The sequence below is a fragment of the Pteronotus mesoamericanus genome, unplaced genomic scaffold (assembly GCF_021234165.1).
Source record: "Pteronotus mesoamericanus isolate MK-2021 breed Mesoamerican mustached bat unplaced genomic scaffold, CSHL_Meso_final contig_101, whole genome shotgun sequence".
NCBI classification, from domain to species: domain Eukaryota; kingdom Metazoa; phylum Chordata; class Mammalia; order Chiroptera; family Mormoopidae; genus Pteronotus; species Pteronotus mesoamericanus.
Window position 1 is genome coordinate 25,885,380 of NW_026555001.1, and position 20,410 is coordinate 25,905,789.

Sequence of the window (20,410 nt, forward strand, 5' to 3'; positions counted from 1 at the left end):
AGCTATACATAAGTTGATTAAACTAATTATGATAAAATAAGTTCAGTCCTTCAGTTGCACTAGCCATATTTCAAGTGCTCAATAGTCACATGTTGCTAGTAGCTACCATATTGTACAGCACAGATATAGAACATCTGTTGAGTCTCTGAAATGTAGCTAAGGAGATTGTGACCTGACAAAGGTATCAGGTGCTATTATTACTATTTTAGATATGTTATTTAATGCTCTAATTACTGGTTTCAATTTCTAGTAGAGGTTGTTTAGAAAAGTAAGGTCTTCCATCTCTGTCAAGCCTTCCTTTACCAAGCTACATTTTGATGAAATTTTCTGACTATATTTTGCAGACATTTTCAAAGGTTGTTTTAATAAAGTATTACCCAGGTAACTGACAAATGGAACTTTGCTCTTTGTTAAATGATGTGCCAGAAAAAAATTATGGATATCTTTTCTGATGTTTATTACATTCCTGATTATAGGAGTAATACATGGCTATTGTAGGAAAGTGGGAAATGGAAAGGTAAGAAATAAAATCTTAGAACCACCCAGAGCCATTCTTACTGTTTTGAGATTTTATTTTTTGCTATATCTTAAATTTAATTTTTTAAACCATTGGGAATGTGTTTCATATTCAGTTTTGTCCTTAATATGGTAGCATAAGAATTTCCTCTGACAGCGTCAATTTTTTTTTAAACTTTTTAAACAAATGTACCACAATATTGAATTGAGTGGTTTACACCATAATTTGCTTTACCATTCCCTTGTTGGACATTGTGTTCTTTGTAATGTTGCTCTTTGTTTTGTAACACTGATTACGGAGGTTATGTCTGTAACTTGACTATAACCCTTTTATATTAATCATTTGCTTTAAGTTTATGTCTTCTACTAGAATATAAGCCACTTGAGTTTAAGGACCTTGACTTGATTACCTTAATCTTACCTTAGGCACTTGGATTGTCCAGTTTTATAGGTTTTGCCTGTAGCTGGGAATATGCATAAAATTTTAATAAAAGAATAACTGGGGTTTTTTTGGGGGGGACATACTTCTTGCCTTTAAGGACTATAGTCTCTTTTTTTTTTATTGTCACCCAAGGACATGCTTATTGATTTTAGAGAGGAGAAGGGAGGGAGAGAGAGATGAAGAGGAACATCAGTTGGTTGCCTCTCGCACATGCCCTGTTTGGGGACTGTATCTACAGCCTAGGCGTGTGTCCTGACTAGGAATCGAATCCACGACCTGTTGGTTTATGGCACATTTCAGCCAACTGAGCTACACTTGCCAGGGCGAATAGTCTCATTTTCAATGTACATTTTTCTTTTGTATGCATCTTTTTCTGGGAGAAAGTTTTGGATATACCATTTAAGGAGGTGAATACTTTTCTGAAGAACGTCCACATTTGAACCTGCCTGGTTTTATTCCATGCCACAGTGTGGTTTAGCTATTAGAAGAACATCTTTAGTGGTAAACAAAACAGTCGATCATGGGTTCTAAGATACTAACCAAATTCAAGTATGATATGGCTTGGTGACTTACAAGTTGATTTCAACAATTTTCTAATAGAAGGAATCATGAAAAGTAAAATTAATGATACGTAGTTTAATTATATATATAAATGTTTTATCTTTGAAACTTAACCAAATTTGATGGTATGTAAAGTGTGGAAAGTATAAGACCGTATTTTATTCATGAACTATAGCATACTATATGTTGAAATTTATGTTGGTACAGCAAATGTAGTCCTGAACCACTCATATGTTTTAAATGTACTTGAGTTTTTTTTCAGTGAATAATAGTAAGTAAAAAGCCAGTATATGTAAAGTCTGAATCAATTCCTTTATAGAACATGTAGACAAAACACATGTTGGTATAAAGAGAGCAGCAAATCAAATAAAAAACATTTGACTGTATGAATAATCGTTCCTGTTTATGTTTTTACTTCATAATGTTTTACTCATTCAATAATATTTCTATATTACCCTTTTCATATTTCAGTATTAATACATTTAAATCTACTTTGATCTTCTTAATAATGCTGTAGCTTTCTATTGAATGTATTATAAACCATTTATTGCTTCTGCTAAAGGCCTTTATTAGTTACATCTAGGTATTAAAGGATATTCTTACATAGATGTATTTACATATTTATGCAGATTCTAGGAAAAGGTTAGAGTTTATTTCCTCTTATTTCCCATATTTCAATTAGTATTACATATTTTTACAATAAGAGGGAAATATAAGTTTATAATATTAATGGAGAACTTTCATTAAAATGTATGTTAAAGATTTGAGGAGAAAAATTAGGACATTTTCTCACTTTATAAAAGTGCACCACAATAAACTCAAAATAGTCAAAGGGAATAAAAGCAAAATGAAAAACCATAAACAAAATGAAGTTATACAAATGCCCATCTGATATAAACATAATTGCTATGGCAGCAATCATAAAGGGAAAAAATGGTAGTTTTTATTTGCTGAAAGCAAACAAAACTAAAAGAGACAGAAAGTTAAAAGGTAAACTGAGAAAAACCATATACCCAAAAAGGCAGGTAATGCCTTTTAAGGAGGTGAATAATTTCTCAAGGATGTCCATATTTGAGCATCATATTTGCCTGGCTTTATCACATGCCACAATATCCTTAACCATAACAACCTCAAATACCAATAGAAAAAAGTTTTCTAAAGGATTTAGAAAATTCACTTAAGGGCATAGTTGTACTTAATTTAATTGAATTCTTAATTTTACTTAGTTTGCTTTTAAGTTTTAGAATTTTCATTTGATTATTTGATAAAATTTTAGGTTTTGCACTGAAATTCTCTAATTATCTTGAACATATCAATAGTAGTGATTTTGAAGTTTGTGTTAAATTTCTGAGTATCCTGTAGGTCTGCTTTTTAAAATTTTGTTTTTTCTTGGTTTTATGGTATTTTAGTTTTATCTTGTGGTATAAATGCTGAATTCAGAGCCAGTTGAGAATTGGAGGAGTAAGTTAGAATCTAAATCTTACCTGGTAAAATCTAGGATACAGGCTCAGATATAGGACAAAATGGGCTCATTGTTCTGAATAGGTTTGGACTCTTACAATAGATGGCTTCCTCTCAGAGAGGTGCAGCCTCCCCTTCTGTGTTTATCACAAAACTGAAAGTAGAGGAGAATCAGTGTATATCACTTATATAGATCAAGATTCTAGAGAATTAAGTAATTTAGCGTAACTTAAAATAATTGTAAATAGAGGTTGTAATCACTATGTGTTATATATACCCTGTGATTCTTTCTTCAATAGAACTTAGATTTTTATAAATTTTGGCTCTAGAGCATGGATTTATAATAAGTTGTAATGTTGATCACTCTAGGATATATAAAACATTGTTTTATATTCTCGAGAATAATTACAAAATGTAATTTTTGCAATATGATGACATTTGTATAATCTGGTTATTTACCTTTTAAATTCAGAATTTTTATATTGGGTTGGCCAAAAAGTTCATTTAGTTTTTTCCGTACGATGGCTCTAGTAGTGCTTAGTTGTCTTTAACAAAATTTGAAACAATTTTGTTAGATTGTATTGTGCCAGCTGTCATATCAGTGTGCATTTTTAAATAAACTTATTAAAATTGGTGAATTTTTGTGCAGCCATTTTAATATTGAAGATAGAAGAAGAAATGCAACATCTTTGGCATATTATGCTTTATTATTTCAAGAAAGGTAAAAATGCAACTGAGATGCAAAAAAAGATACATGTAGCGTTTAGAGAAGGTGCTGTGTGACTGATCGAACATGTCAAAAGTGGTTTGCGAAGTTTCTTGGTACTGTTGACATTTCGGCCAAATAATCCTTCGCTGTGGGGCTGTCTTATGCATTGGAAGATGTTTAGCAGCACCCCTGGCCTCTCCCCACCAGATGCCGAGAGCAGGAGATAGCTGACGTACTCAAAATATCCAAATCAGTAAAGTTATTGGTGAAAATGAAAAATGTATCTTTTATGGAAAAAATTAAACGGACTTTTTGGCCAACCCAATATGAATTCTCTCAGTTTTGCATATATCACAGTATTGTTGGCAGTATCTTTTATGAAGCCTGAACCATATGACGAAGCACAGGAAGTATAGGAATCTCCCTCTTATATCTACTTGACTTGTGGTCCCCAACTCCAACTTTAACCTTTTATTTATTTTTTAATTGTAAATAAGACTTTACAGTAATGGCCAAACTCATGTTGAGGATTTCCTAAGGATTGCAGTCGGTCTTAACATCAGGTAACACAAACACAGTCAAGTTACTTTCCTTAAAAAAAATTCACCAAATTTTGGGATTGGATTACTATAACATGGACTAAATTAAGAGAAGAAGTTGCACACATCGATGCATGTTACAGGGAGATTAACCAGGAAAAGAAAGTATCTTTAGGCCATGGTCATTTGACCTTTATTTTGTGTAATTAGTTCAACTCATTCATAAAATCCCTTAAAGAAAAAATTTTGACATAGCTTTTATATTAAATGATTGATTTCATACTTAGGAATGAGAAATGTTAAAATACAGTACATTTTTGTGTTTTATATTCTCTTTAATTTTTGTGATTTTTGAAGGGTATGGTTGGTGAGGAGGGTGCCTGAAGTAGGTTTTCAGGTATAGAATCTGATTTCTATTGGAAATTAGAATTTGACTTATAAATTTGGATTTCATTCACTGTCAAGTAACTAGTTAGGTTGTAAGATGGATGGGGGTTTATGTGTGTAGCTCAATTAATGATACCCAACCATGTTCTGAATAAGTATGTATAATGCACTCACATGTAGAGGCATGTGTGTATTTTTCATTTTCAGAAACATTGGGTTAGATTCAGTATGTTTGTTATTGGAATTTTTTAAAAGATAATATCTGTCATTTTGGTTACAGTTATACAAGAAAGGAAAGTCAGTTGTCTTATCTGGTGGCAAAGGAGATAAAAGCATTTAAAAAATGAGATGCTACTAATTTGGCCACTTCATGTGTAGAAATCATAAGATCATTTTGCTTTTTTTTGGCTTATACTATTTTTCTTGAATATAAACTGTTTAGTATGTTTTTAATACTGTAAACAAAGTGAGATCATTGTGATTAGCTTTATATAGTCTTGGTAGTTTTATAAGGAAATGGGGTAGTAAAATATGAGACCTTGGTTATAATATGTCCCTTGGTTTGTACCACTGACTTTATTTGAATATGAGTTCATTGTCATTCTTTTTTCCTGGAGAAAATTTGCTTTCTCTATTAGTATTTTTCAATCAAGTCTGATACAGTTATTTCTTGTTTATCAGCATTTGGATTGTTTGTTCTGTACTTCCTATGTGCTGTTGACAGATATTTTCTTGTTACTGAGCTGACTGCAGTATTAGAGCTTTGCTTTTTGATGGAAATAGGTTTGCTCACTAAGCTCCTGAGAACAGGGACATTAGCTCATTGAGTTATACTAGAGACATATTTCTTGGACTAATGTCCCATAGCTATCAGATTAACAGTGGAGTTCTTTTTACCTGTTTCAGTATTCCCTTGCTATGATTGGAAAGTGAACTTATTTTGTAATTGTATCTTAAGTCCTTTGTGTTCCAAGGACTTTGTGTACATTGTCATTTAATAAATATTTGTTTAGCAACTACCAGGTGCCAAGCCCTGGTTTCGGCCCTGGATTAGGCCCTGGGAATGTGGCAGTGAACAAAGCAGATAAAAATTCCCTGCATCAGTTTACATTTTAATGGGGAGCTGGAAAATAATAAGTAATTAAGTTAATTGTATGTAAGATAATGATTTATGGTAATAAGGGAAAAAAGTAAAACAAAGAGGAAGATATGCCTTTATAAGGGATTCACAGTTAAGATATTAAGGTATTTCTGAAAGTGTGACTTTTAACTAAAGACCTGATGGAAGTAGAAGAGGTATGAGTATTTCAGACAGGAGAAAATAGCAAATCGAAAGGTCCTAAGTCACTGGTATGATTTTAAAAACAAACAAAAAAACCTTTTTATTTGGAAAAAAATTCAGGTTTACAGAAACATTTTAAAAACTTCTGTATGTACTTAGCTTAGAGACCTCATTCAAGTTTTGTTAGGTGCCCAAATAGTAATGTTCTTTAGATCAAAAGGATCTAATCCAGAATTATGCATTGCATCCAGCTCTCATGTTTCTTTAATCTCTTTCAGTTTGGATCAGTTCCTCAGTCTTTCTTGATTTTCATGCTAGTCGCAATCATGAAGATTACAAGCCACTCATTTTGTATAATATTCCTCAGTTTGGGTTTGTTTAATGTTGCCTGAATATTAGATTGTATTATTGGCTAGAGTTTCACCGAAGTGATGTGTTCTTCTTGATGAATCCTATTTGGTGTCATACAGTTTATTTCATTAGGTAGTGTTAACTTTGATTATTTGATTAAAGACAATGTCTGCCAAGTTTCTATTAGTCCCCCTCTCCCTTTGTAATTAATAAGTATTTTGCGAGGGGTTACTTTGAGACTATGTCAAATCATGTTTCTGTTCCCACTTTTACTTGTTAGTTTTGGCATCCATTGATGTTTTTCAATTACATTAATTTTTACCATGATGGTTCCAAATGGTGATATTCTGATTCACATATTCTACATTTATTAGTTGGCATTTCACTGTAAGAAAGACAATTAACTAATTTATTCATATCAATTTATATTGAGAATTCTTGTTTTATTTAATGGGTTATACTGCATTACTGTTGTTACTTATTTTAATACTGAAATTGTCCCAGATTTTCCACTGGTAGCTCTTTAAACTCGCTTGTATGTCCTTTTGACATGTTGCCATCAATCTTTGTATACTTCCTTACTTAAAACTTTTATCTTGAAATAATTATAAGTTCATAGGAAGTTGCAAAAATGATACAACATGGTCCTATGTACACTTCACCTAATTTCCCCCAGTGTTTGTATCTTACATGACTATAGGACATTAACAAAGTCAGAATATTGACATTGACGCAGTGCATATGTGTGGTTCTGTGTCATTTTATCCCCTGTGCGCCTCCTTACTCTACACCTGCATTCAGCATCTATAGTCATCATCTTCCTGCTCTAGTCCTGCAATCAGCCATTTCTTCAAGGAGCTTTAATTCCTTTTGGTGGGGAGTAGTATTTCCAAATCATGGTCTGGGTGCTGGGTGGGTTCACTGCTGTTGGAATGTCTCTGTACTCAGACCCTCTTCAGTGGACAGATCGAGGAAGCATGGGGAGGTGTGTGTGTACAGCCACACAGCACCCATTACTGTATTTCTATATCTTTATATCTTTCTATATTTCTATATCGTTATACATTGATAATCATAAATTTACACTGATAACTCCAATTGCCAGCCAATACCATGTGTTCATTCTAGCTTCCCCCATACCCCATATTTTACTGTTCCCAATAGTAAGAGCAGTATCTGTTATCATAGAGTTGCTAATTTGCTTAGTTCCTCCATATTAAGCCATCTCTCCACCGTATAGGACCGTGGTGCTGCTCAGGTGTCCTTTCTGGTGAAGGCTGCTCCTGAGTTACCTTCTTACTCCATTCCCACTTACCCCTTGTGGAGGGTACGTGCTATGATTGTAAAACATTTGGAAAGCCAATGTGGCTGGAGCAGACTGAATAAGAAATAGGGGATGAGGTTTGATTGAGTTAATTAAGTGGATAAGGGCTGATTATAAAGGACTCTGTAGATCAAAGCCAGGAATTTGTGCTTGACTCGCAGTGAAATGGAAGCCATTGGAGGCTTTGAACAGAGGAGTGATGGATCGTCTCTGTTGTATTGAAAATAATCTGAAGGTGAAAGGGGAGAGCAAAACTGCAAGCAGGGAGACATAATAGTAGGTTTTTGCAATAATTCAGGTAAAATGATGGTGTCCTGAACTAGGATGGTGGTAGTAGGAGTAGTGAAAACCAGTGGAATTCTGAATTCCTTTTGAAGGTAATGCTGGGAGGACTTGTGGATGTTGGGATTTTGGTTCTTGAGAGACAGAAAAGTCAAGGCTGACACCAAGGATGTTGACCTGAGGTTTTGGAAGGATGAAATTGCCGTTAACTGAGGTGTGGGAGACTGAAGGGTGAAGTGTTTGCAGTAGAAATGAGTAGGGCACAGTTTTGGATATTGTATTTGAGATTTTATTAGATATCTGGATAAGCGGGATGTCACATAGGCAAGTGGAGATTTGAGTCTAGAATTTAGGATTTTAGGTATCTGAGATAGAGATAATGCATTTGGAAGCATCGGCACTTAGAGGCAAGATGAAATCTCTTGTGAAGTGAGCAGATTTAAAAGGGGAGAGGCCCAAGGACTGAGAAGAAAGCCAGCAAAGAAGACTGAGAAAGGGCAGCCAGAGACATCCTTGGGAAACCATGTGAATGCATTTTCATCAAAATCAAATGAAGAAAGATTTTCAAGAAGTAGATAGTGAAGGATAGTTCAAAGATGTTTGTCGGTCTAGTGAAATGTGGTCCGAGAAATGATCATCGGGTTAGCAATGTGGAGGTCATTGATAGATTTGAGAACAGTTTAGATAATTTGATGGTGGAGGTGATGGCAGAGAGTGGGGAAATTGAGTGGAGTAAGTTCTAAAGAGAATAGGAGGAGAAGAGCTAAAAATACATGTTGTAGATAACTCTTTTAAGGAATTTCCCTACAAAGGGAAAGGAATAAATGAGATCATAGCTGTATGGGAAATGGAGTCAAGGGATTTTCTTTTTCTTTTTTTTCACAAGTGAGAGAAATAACATGGCAATGGTAGTGATCATGTAGAGAGAGACTGAGATGGAGAGATGATGGGATGGCTCTGGTGGGGGACAGAGGAGAATTGCTGTAGCATTGTCTTTTAGTAGGCAAGTGGGGATGGGGGAGTAGTGCATAGTAGAGGGACTGGCTGAAGCTAGGACTGTAATATAAGAGCAGGAAAGAAAGTAGAATATGTGGGTACAGGTGCAGGAATATAAACAGATTTGGCAATGAGAGCTTGTGAGAGTTCCTAAGGTTTAAGAAGTCAGAACTTAGCTGAGAATGAGATTGGGAGAGCTGATTTTTGAGGTTTGAGGAGAGAGGGGGAAAAAAATTTAAATCATCCAGGAGGAGAGAGGAAAAAATTTGTAATCATCTGGGAGGAAAATAGGAGAGAAAATGAACCAGGGAAATAGTCTAGGGTTGCCAGTAAGCTAAGAGCCACTTGAGCATGATTGTGTGCTATTCTTAAGTTTAGCTTTAGGAGATGCAAGTACTGAGCAGGAAGAATTGGATTTAACCAGTGATGTGGTTTTTCCAGGAGAGTATGATTAAGTGAGAAGAACAAGAGGGTAAGTGCAGGGCAGTGATTATTATGAATGACAAGGATTTAAGTTATAGGGAGTGAATATAGAAGTGGAGAGGGTGAAAGACAATGGGAAATGACAGGATCTGGATTGAGGGTTTCTGGTGAGTCAAAAGATTTTTGGAATTGAGGTATTAACCGGGAAGATAAGAGGGAAGTGGTTAATGAGTAGGATGTTTAAAATTGAGATTATGGTGGTGTTACAATTATTGGTAATAATAATGTTAAGGGGACCACAGGAGTGAGTGTCCACAATGTTAGATTTTAGATGTCACTGTTTTCGGCCTCCTGCAAATCATATCTTCTGCCCAACCCCTTCCTGGGAGTTCTCTGGAATCCAAAAAAATGTTGCTCAAAGTTTTGCTCAAAATTTGAATCTTTATTGTGATCTTTATAGGAATTTAAAATAAAATATCTTTCAATAGAGATATGGAGACCTATAGATAATATTGGGTTGGCCAAAAGTTCATTTGATTTTTTCCATATGATGGCTCTAGTAATGCTTAGTCATGTTAACAATTTTATTTTTTTATTTTATTTTACTTTTTAATTTTTTATTACAGTTGACACTTATATTAATTTCAGGTATACTGCATAATGGTTAGACATTCATATAATTTATGAAGTGCTCCCCCTGGGAAATTTAGTACTAGCTGGCATCGTACATAGTTATTACAGTATTATTGACTATATTCCCTACGTTGTATTATAACCATCGTTTTTAATAATTTCTTAATATAGCTCTAACAAGCTTTAGTAAAATTTACTTTGTTTTTCTGGTCAAGATTTTTAGGTTGCTTTGAATTTTTACTATTGTAAGTAATGTTGCTTGGAATGCTTATGTGTCATATGCAATGTCCCCCACATTTTAATTGGCCGAAATAAAATTTTAAGCTATATAAAATTGAAGTAAGATTAAAAATTACTTGGGAGTAAGAGTTTTTAAAATTGATTACCATGTAAGTCCAGTCATCACAAAAGCAGGTACAGCTACTAGTACTTTGCAGACTTTTATTTCATTTGGCTTCATAAACAATACTTCATTAGTTATCAGACTAGCCCTGTGATATAGATGTTAGAATGAAATTTTTTAAAGTAAAGTAGTTTTCTCTATGGAACACATTAAATTAGTGAGGAGATGGTTTTTGGTTCCATCTGTTGGTAATCAAAGATGTGCCAATAGGTTTAGATGTTAAAGTCAAATTTAAAACACCTTTAAATACTCCATCTCTTGAATTACTTAATCCATAAATGCAAAGTTTGTATTTAGGTAATACTGAAAATAATGGAAATGATAATAACCAATATTTATTGAGTGATTCATCTTATATGTATAGGGACCCTTTGGAGATAAAGCTGAAATTTGACTTCATAACTTGTGGAAAAATGATTTTCTGTATTTAGATTCTTGGTGGGTAGAAACCATATGGGCAGACTTCTAGTTATAAAATAGAAGAGAAGTTTCTGTTGATTTAGTTAATTGAACAATTGACTGGAAACAGGTTTAGAGGACTGGTTTTTTGTCATTGAGTGGAAATGTCACCAAGTTTTACCTTCTGTAAACAAAGTACTAGAAAACAATGCCTTTTATCTGTTTTACTTTCAAAATTTAAAAAATTCTGGAACTGCTCTGTTGTCAAAGTGGCTTCTCCTCCCCACTCACCAAAGATAATAAACAAATGTTGGCTTTCTGTTGTTGGTCCTCATTGTCTCCAACATCCTCAGTTACTAGATAGACTATGCCGTAAAATCCGTTTCTTTTTCTTTCTCTCTCCCTTTTGCTCCAGAATGCCCATAAAGTGTAGGTTATTCTGCTTTCACGTGCCTTTATTTTCCTTTTAAGTAATCCAGTCTTCCCTCGAGTGCCTCTCTGATGGAGCACGCAGTATAAACAGACCTTGCCACCAGTGTACTTATATTGCTGTTGAACCACTTTGCTTAAGACAAGGATCCTGGTGAACTACATTATTATTGTAATATCAGAATACGGAGGCCATGTATTTTATAAATTTGCTTTATATATGTACTATTAGTGCAGATTAGGAAGACTAATAATCCCAGCATTTTTTCTCCCTGTATATTTTATATCCCAAATGATCAGGGTTTGGTGGGGGTTTTTTTGCCCCAAAGTTTATGTATGGTATTTAATTTTTTGAATTACAGATATGAAAAACAATTTTTGGAAGTCTGATTTGTTTGTAATCAGTATTAGAATAGTAACTCTAATTTTATCTGCAGTAGTTTTTCAATTGAATACCAATGTTAAATCAAGAATAGGAATCAGACAGATGATGTATTAATTTTTCTAGTAGTTTATAATGGGGAGGTGTTTCAGTTGCTGATTTTCTATTTTAATCTGTAGGGAGTAATAAAATATACATTTCTTGAGGGAGGAAAACTTTCCTCCAACAAAAAGGAAAAGATACGATTGTTGATTTATAAACTGAAGTCCAGTAATACAAGTGTAACTTGATCTTAATTTGGTTCATATGTTTCTGAACAACATACCACATTATGAATAGTACTTTGATTCATATCTTCCCATTAATGTAATATTTTTAGAAAAAATTTAGAACCTACTTAAAATATTTAAAATACTAAGTAGTAGTTGAATCAGCATTGGGCTCAATCCCAACCTTGCTATGCAATTCTGGGAAATTACTCTAGGCATAATTTTTTCAATTAAAAACTGATGATAACGACATCTTTTCCACAATCTGCTTGGAAAATTAAATGATTAATTTAATTTTAACTTCATGGAAATTAAACGTTACATAAAGTGTTTGGCATAGTTTCTGGTATCCAAGCACTCTGTAAATAGTAGCGGTTTCATTATTGTCAGAGCAGCACTATCACCATTAGTACTGTTACTAACTTGACACTTAAATCTTTGAGTAATTCTCCTTCTAAAACATTAATCAAATTAATAATGTTATTCGCTGCACATTCCTTTAAAATTAAAATACACCAGAGAGAAGTTTTAAAACATGCAGTACCTGTCTGTTTAGTCGTGGGCACTGACATCTTTTCCCTTAGATTGTCATATTTAAAAAAAGCAACAGCCAATACAACCATCTGGTGTGCGTGAATCAAAATTATACCTGTTTTTTTTGCCAGGTCGGCACATAATTTTAGTAATTAGGTTGTGTGCTATGAGATGAAAAAGGTTGAAAATCACTGAAATATACTAGTTAATAACTGTTTAATTGTAAACATTTCAGTCTCTTCTTGGGACCAGGACTGGGACTGGGGTGAAGTCTGTGAGGCACTTGCCTTGGGCACAAAACTTAAAGGGTGCCAAAAATTACCATTAATTACGATTAATATTTTATCAAAATGCAAAAATCCATGAACAGAATACAAAAATCAAGGTTTTAAATGAAGGCAGGAGCTGGAAGAGTACATGCTGAGCCATGCTTATGAGTGAGGCAAAAGGGAAAATGAGTAATATGGATCTTGTCTTGCCCATGCTGAGCCATATTGGAACCCGAGACAAAGGTCCAAAAATACCACTCCTGTTACCTTTCTTTGCTTGACTATATATATAATCAATTTTATAGGAGAGAACAGTTCACCGGAAGGATTTTATAGGTTATCATATCTGTTTTACAAATTAGGGGTCTAGAAGTCAGGAGCCTGTTCAAATACATACAGACTTCAGAAAGGCTTAAAATCAGTGTGAACAGTGTTCCTTGTTTAAGGAGGGTTCCCACAGTTCAGAGTTCAGGTTTTAAACTAGTATTTGACATGATTCTCCCTTTATGTGTTAGTCTGAAATATAAATGTTATTCTATTACATACCTGTTACTTCATTAATGTACCAGCCATTATTGTTTTGAGGCAGTAGGGCATTTTAACAGCTGATTTTACTATACCTCTCGGTAGCTAAAGATTTATATAAGCAAACAGGAAAACTGTTCTTACTCTTCATTAAATTAGGTACTCAAGCTTATAGTGAAGTTATTCTGTATTACACAGACCACATGCAAGACATTTTCACCCAGTCATTTAATTTGGCTGATATTTTAGATTAATGTAATTACAATGCTATATTGTAAAATAAAGGATTTATGCAACTGATATTGATAAATGATAGATCAATTAATATGATTTCACTATTTCTAGGTGGAATAGTGTACTATAAAAAATAAAATGGAATATACTTAAGTTTAATAAAGTGTTCTGTGTACATCTAGGATGGCTTAAAATTTGTATTTTATTTGCTAATGATGCATTTGTTTGGTCCCACTATTTTTAGTTTTGTATTTGTAGTTATAGTTGTAATAATAGGAGGAAATGTATCACAAATTGATTTAAATAACATTTCCTGGTCACTTATCTGTACAGCAGATGTTCAGTGTTCTGTTGAGGAAGAACTTTAAAGTACAATCATCTCATAAAATTCTAGTTCTGTCACTTACAAACTGTTGGCTTGGGCAAGTGTTTTAATGTCCATTTCTGTGCCTAGTGACGTGGGTATAATGATATGGGTACCTAGCTTATACATTCATGAGGATTAAAATGTTGACTGCGTGTAAAATGGTTTGCACAGCACATGGCACAAAGTAGTCAAGAAAAATTCTTATTAATAAATACTGTATTGACCTGTATAATTTGGTTACAGTTTTTGGTAGATTATGAAATATAAGATATTACATAATTTATGGTTAAGTTGAAGGTTAGATATTGTTTAGGATCTATGAATTCAAAGCAACTTCTTAAAGGAGGTTTTTGTTTTGTTTTTAAAATAAAAGTACAGCAGTTATAGTAAAACAAAAGCATGCAGAAGGTGGTAAACAGTGATTTGGAAATATCAAATTTATAATCTTAATAGCTCTTAAAAAGTTACTGATGACCTTGAAATGGCTAAATTCTTAGTCTTGATTTACTGGACTTAACATTCATGTTGACTCACCTGACTTCCAAGACACCGCAGCAGTCTTGATTTTCTTTCTGCTGTACTGGTTCCTTCTCAGTCCCCTCTTCTTCCCAGTCTCTTAATATTGGTGTATCCCAGGGCTCCATCCTTGATTCTTTTTTGTTTCTCTGCACCTAGTCCTAAAACGATCTTACCCAGTTTTATGGCTTTAAATACTACCCATTGCCAACAACTCATAACTACAAAATTTTCAGCTAAAGGATAATTTATCCTGCATTTAGCAATTGAAATGCCTACAAGGGATTCTTTATCATTGTGCTTATCACTTCAGACATTCTAGGTTGATGAAGGCTTTCCTTCCTTTTGGGGGGGGGGTGCATTTTATTTAGATATTTAAAAACAATTAGATATTTAAAAGCAGTTTATAATGAAAGTGAAGTCAAGTCCAATACTTCATTCCGTCCTAACTAAAGTATAAAAGGTTCTGTGTTCGGGAAATTTTAGAGAAATAAGCCATTTTATATGTGTTTTTTCCATCATAGTAATTGTAATGGGGGAAATTGGGTGTTGGCTTATACCTGTTTATTCAGGAAGGCAGTAAGATAACACATTTTTCTCTCTTCCTCCTCTGCTAACTCTTCCCATAGAGACAACTCAAGTTAGTTCTCATATTGGAGCTGATTTACATTTCTCTCCTAGTAGTATTTAAGATCTAGTAACTGGGCAAGCTCTAGTGGTGTAGCTCAAGATTTGATTGAAAGCTATGTCTGACTCAGCTAGTTATGCAGTTTCATATAAAACCTGGGCAGTAGAAATTTTTTTAGTGTCTTAAGAGCTGGGATTTTCACTCCAGCTGCTTTCCCAGTAATCAGTCTGGTTTTGGTCCCTTTGAATTCTCAGTCATTGGTGTTATTGCTTTCTGCCTTGAAGTCTAGTAGATCCTTGTGACTTTAGCTCCTACTTATTGCTTGTGATTTTTCTTTCTGGTCCTTGAGTATTTTGTGGTAGTGACGTTTTGTTTTGTTTCAGTGGGGCTATGACTTCTAAATGATTTCCCATCATTTCTATGCATTTGGAAGAGGGGAAAGGGACAAAGTGTTAATTTTCTTCACTTCTTTGAAGTTTTGGTTGTGTGCTTTTCTTTAATGTAAGTTTCAGTCTTTAAAAATGTTTTTCTTTATCTCGGTTTTAGTATCACTTTCTAAGAAAAGAATCACAGTACAAATCACAGATGCTGAAAAAACAGTCTAACTGTTTAAGGTGTATATGACATTGCATGGTGAGGAAAGCTATAGATACAGGCTTTCAATTAAGTGCTGCGCTAACCCATAGACTGAGTTTCAGTATTAATTTCATGTACTAAAAATTAGTATACTTAAAAATTTCAGAATTCATTTCTTAAAGTGATGGTAAATAGAATACATTTAAAATGTAAATTTAAATATTTTTATGTATGTAAAATTACATAAAACCTCAAGTATATTTATATACATTTATAATTACATATTATTCCCTACATTTTCTTCTAATATAAGTTATTAGCAGATTGAAGTTCCATAGTATCATTCAAAAATTAGTTCTATATAAAAATAAAAGTGTACAAATGAAATATTTGTTTTTTAAAAAATGGTTTAAAAAACCAAAATGGTATTTTGTTTAGTCAAACATCTCCTCAAGTATTTCAACTGCTGAGAAAGCACTCTGAATGTACACTAGTAGGGGATATTATGGGAAATATTTATAAACCATCTTCAGGTTTTTCCCCCTCTATTTGTGATAACTTGGGGAGGGTATGGGGTAAGCGAGGATTCAGTCCTTTTACTAATGTCAGGCTGTAGTTTTGTTTCTAAGAAAAATTTCTTTTGTCTTCATTATGTATAGATGGAGATTTTAATGCATTTTATCATTTCACTATGAAATGTTTATATTCTATTTGGAAAGTCTTTGAACTAGAGAAAGATATTAATTCTTGTAATAATAAAAGCTTATGCCTTATCATTTAAATTTTTTTTCTTCCTTTGGAGGTTAATGGTGGTATAAAATAATGCTGTCCACGTGAAAACACCTTTCTTTGATTTGAAATTTTAATACAGAGTATAAATATGGATATATCTATAAATATCAGTGATTCAGATTTTACATTTTAAACTTTTTAAAATACCAAAATTAATAGCCTAATATGATAAAATGATGAAATCTTTGAAAAGCGGTTCAGCTGTCCTGGAGAGGGAATTGTTGGCATGGGGTGGGTAGTCTCAAAGTGAATTTAACGATCTCAACTTGACTGGAAGTTGAATATTTATTATTTTTAATGTGTTCTTTTTCTTTCAGTTAAGGAGAATTTAGATTGTTTTGTGTATCTGTATTCATGATACCAGTGGGGTAAAAATTTTAATTGCAATTGAAAATGTTTACACTTTACATTTTAAGAGTCATAATCAAGAGTCATAATCATAATTATGACTCTTAGCATCTCTGCTGTTGTGTTATTGAAGAGTGCTTTCATAAAGCATTGAGATTTTTTAAGTAATGAAAATTGAAAATATAACTGAATGGTAAAGTATAGTACCCAAAAGGTCTCTTTATTGCTGCTTTGTTTTCTGCAGTCCTCCAGCTTCCTTCTTGGCCCTTCCAAGTTAGTGCCCTTTGGTTTAGTATAGTCATTGGGACTAGGGGATGAGTTAAGTCTGTAGGGCCTCAGAGGTTTAGGGTAGTAGCCTCCTAGTCCTTTCCTAATACCATGACATAGGGCAAGTCTAAGTCACTTAATTTGAGCTCTAGTTTGTTTATTTTTAAAATGAGTGTATTTTATCCTGTCCTCTTCAGAGTTACTTGGAGACGAAACAACATATAAGGTAGTGTTTTAGAAATGCGGTTTCCTACACAAGCATATCCAATCTGAGACTTAGTTTCTTAGTTTTTTTTTTTCACCCCCACCAAGTTATTATATAGGTGCTTTTTCCTATTTTGATTATAAATTTAATGCATTCTTGTCGAAAGTCTGGAAAACATAGAAAACTTAAAGAAGAAAATAGAAATCAGAACGGTACATCATCCTGTTTTCATGTTCTTAGGGGAAATGAAATTTTGAGGCTAAAGTTCCCTGAAGTAAAGATAGTTAGTGTCTTATTTATTTTTTGATTTTCTCTTTGCACTAGGCACGAAGTTAACAATTGTTGAGTGAATGGCAACTCCCTTAGTCTGGGTGTGTTTTTTAAAGTCAAAAGTTTGGTGAAATTTTAACTGGGCACTTGAAGAGAGAAAAGATACCAAACCAACAAAAATAATAGTGGATGCATATTTTAAAATGACTTTTTCTGTTGGCTAAAAGAACAAAATAAAACATGATAGGGTCAATCCTAATATTCTCTGACAGAGATAGGAAATCAGTTAAAGGCATCTGATGTGGAGCCACTGGGCAAGTTTATATCAAAGTGTATTGACATTCAGCAAGAACAATGTATAATAAAATGTAAAGACATTTTTTTTAAATGCTTGGAAATTATAACAACTTCTTCCTCTTTTTATTTTTTGTTAAATAGGATGGCTTAAATTCCTTGGTCCTTGATTTGGATTTTCCTGCTTTAAGGAAAAACAAGAATATAGATAATTTCTTAAATAGATGTAAGTATATAAAATTTTTCATATTTCATCCCATAACAATAGTTTGATGAGAGATTTATGTTTGATTAATATTATTGAAGTTCATAAACTTATTAACTTATTTAACTTAAGTAATTTTTAGCTTGCCACTCAATAGTCTTTATTTTTAAAGCAAAACTGCAGAACCAATTGTAGCATATAAAGTAGGTAATGTTCAAGGTTTTGTATAAATTATTAAGACTAGTAGTTTTTGGACTGATTATGGCAATTCCAAGAGAAGTTTTAAATTAATATTAATACTCTACGACTTAACCTTTACATTATCTAAAAGACTTAATTATGTTTGAATAAATGTAGATATTTCAGCCTAGTTAATGAAGATAATGTAGTAACAATTATTGCCATATATGTGGTGATTCTTACTATTTGTTCATATAGTTACCATATCTACAGTACATGATCGCTAAAGAAACAGATTACCCAAATTCATTACTAAGTTAGCCCTGCAAGTAATTTTATGGCAGCTTGCTTCCATGATTTAGAATGCACTCAGGATTGTTTGAGTCATCACTGTTTCCGCTGTCATCTAACTTGCCAAGCAGCAGAGTCAGAAACAGAATAGCTTAACTGCTACTCTTTGGTAATCAGTAGTGTTTGTTTAAGTGTGTTAATAAACCATAGCATTTTTGTTCTTTGACATAAAGTTAATGTGTAGCTTAGGTTTTTAAATAGCAACCTTTAAAAACTAATAGATTTTGCTGAAAACTAAGCCCACTTTCTTGAAATAAAAAATTGTTTACAAATATGGTGATTATTTAAAATATTTATAATTATGATGATTAATATTACAAATGTGATTTTTTTATTGTAGATGAGAAAATTGTGAAAAAAATCAGAGGTCTACAAATGAAGGCAGAAGACTACGATGTTGTAAAGGTTATTGGAAGAGGAGCTTTTGGCGAGGTTCAATTGGTAAGAACGTATTTGTATTGTACTAATTATTATTATTATTATTTTGACCACATAGTTTTGTGAAACATTTTCTGTAACCCTGGAGTACCTCTAATTTCTAGGCCCAGCCATGCCAGAATTAGCTTCCTGAGGTTGGTCAAGTCGTTCCATCTGAGCGCCTCAGTGTGTTCATCATTTTATAAAAGGAGGCAATTGTGCTATAAACACCCAATCTCTCACCAGCTCTGAAGCAGTGAGATTTAGAAGAAGGCCACCTTGGCTGCACACATGATCTGCCTCGTTAATATTTTACCAGAACTACTGCGTTTTCCTTAGTATGTACAGATTAGTAACATCTCTGATTAATTAACTTGAGGTTTATTTAGATATATGAGAAACCTGACAAAGACACTGTAATAACTGAAAGTATATATGTAATTTACCTTTACCGTCAAAGTGGAACCAACTAGAAATATTATGTTTGTGATTAATATTTTATTTATAGTGTTAAATGAGGAACTATGGTAATAATCCTGTTTCCATCACCTGAGTATGAGACTCCTGTTTGTGACCTTATAGTTGAATTTTGGAGACAAATTCTGTTTATCACTCAACAGTGTTTTACTCTTCTTGACCGAGCACCAAGAAAAGCAGTGATTACTATATACCAGCAGCCTAGGTTTCTCTAGGAACAAGTAGGAACCAGTCATGGCAGGCTAATGTCTGGCTTGTTTCCCCTTTCACTCCCTTCTCTGATAGGTTTATTGAACTTGTGGATCAGGGTAGTGCAATGGGTGTAATATGCATCCACAATAGATTTAAAAAAGTCTGACATACATGAGGATGATATGGAGAAATGTCAATGGATAAACATATGGGTGGGCAGCTAAATTATATTAAATTATAACTAATTTAATAGCTGTAATTCTGTTGAGGCTGATGAAGGCACGAATGGTACCTTGGACAGAGATCTCAAAGGACAGGTTCTAGGGTTCTTTCTCTCTTATTAAACATTTTATTAATAAATTTTATGGAGGCAGTGATGGAATGTTGAATAACTTTGCAAATGAGTTAAAACTGAAGTATGAGGATAATTTTATACGACGAGCCCAAATCTAAAAATCATCAATTGGGAAGATGATTGACCAGATAGAAGTGAAATTTAAACAGAATGATGACCTATACTCGGATGTGAAGAACTCAAGGAATAGATTGCTTAATAGTAATTATGGGTAAAAGAATGCTGTTTCTTGAATGTGGACAAGGCAAGAGTTGTTGGTGATGTGGTAAATAAGTAAAGTTTGGACTGCCTTAATATCGTTTCTAAGTTTCTCTTATAAGGACACCAGACAGATTGGATTAGGGCCCACCCTACCTGTCTCATTTTAACCTCCCTATTTAAAGACCGTATCTCCAGGTACAGTCACATTCTGAGGTACTGGTGGTTTGGACTTCAAAATATGACTTTGGAGGTGGTGGGGAAAGAACAACACACAATTCAACCAATAACAGTATATTTGTATGCTGGGGTGAGCTTCAGCGACATCACCTTTTGACCACAGTATGCATACTTGCTGCTGCTTTTTCTTTTTTAATGTTTACTAACTTCTCTTGGATATAACCCTCTTTGAAAAAGTAAGT

At 33.5% G+C, this 20,410-nt stretch overlaps 1 protein-coding gene across 2 annotated transcripts in view; it reads left to right on the forward strand.

The window, feature by feature from the left end:
- The window catches only part of ROCK2 (Rho associated coiled-coil containing protein kinase 2), a 102,740-nt gene that overhangs the window by 26,950 nt on the left and 55,380 nt on the right, over positions 1–20,410 (forward strand). For both annotated transcript variants that reach the window (XM_054569630.1, XM_054569636.1), the window contains exons 2-3: positions 17,758–17,839; positions 18,690–18,790. In XM_054569630.1, the coding sequence (XP_054425605.1) occupies positions 17,758–17,839; positions 18,690–18,790 (183 nt within the window). The remainder of the gene's footprint in view (positions 1–17,757; positions 17,840–18,689; positions 18,791–20,410) is intronic.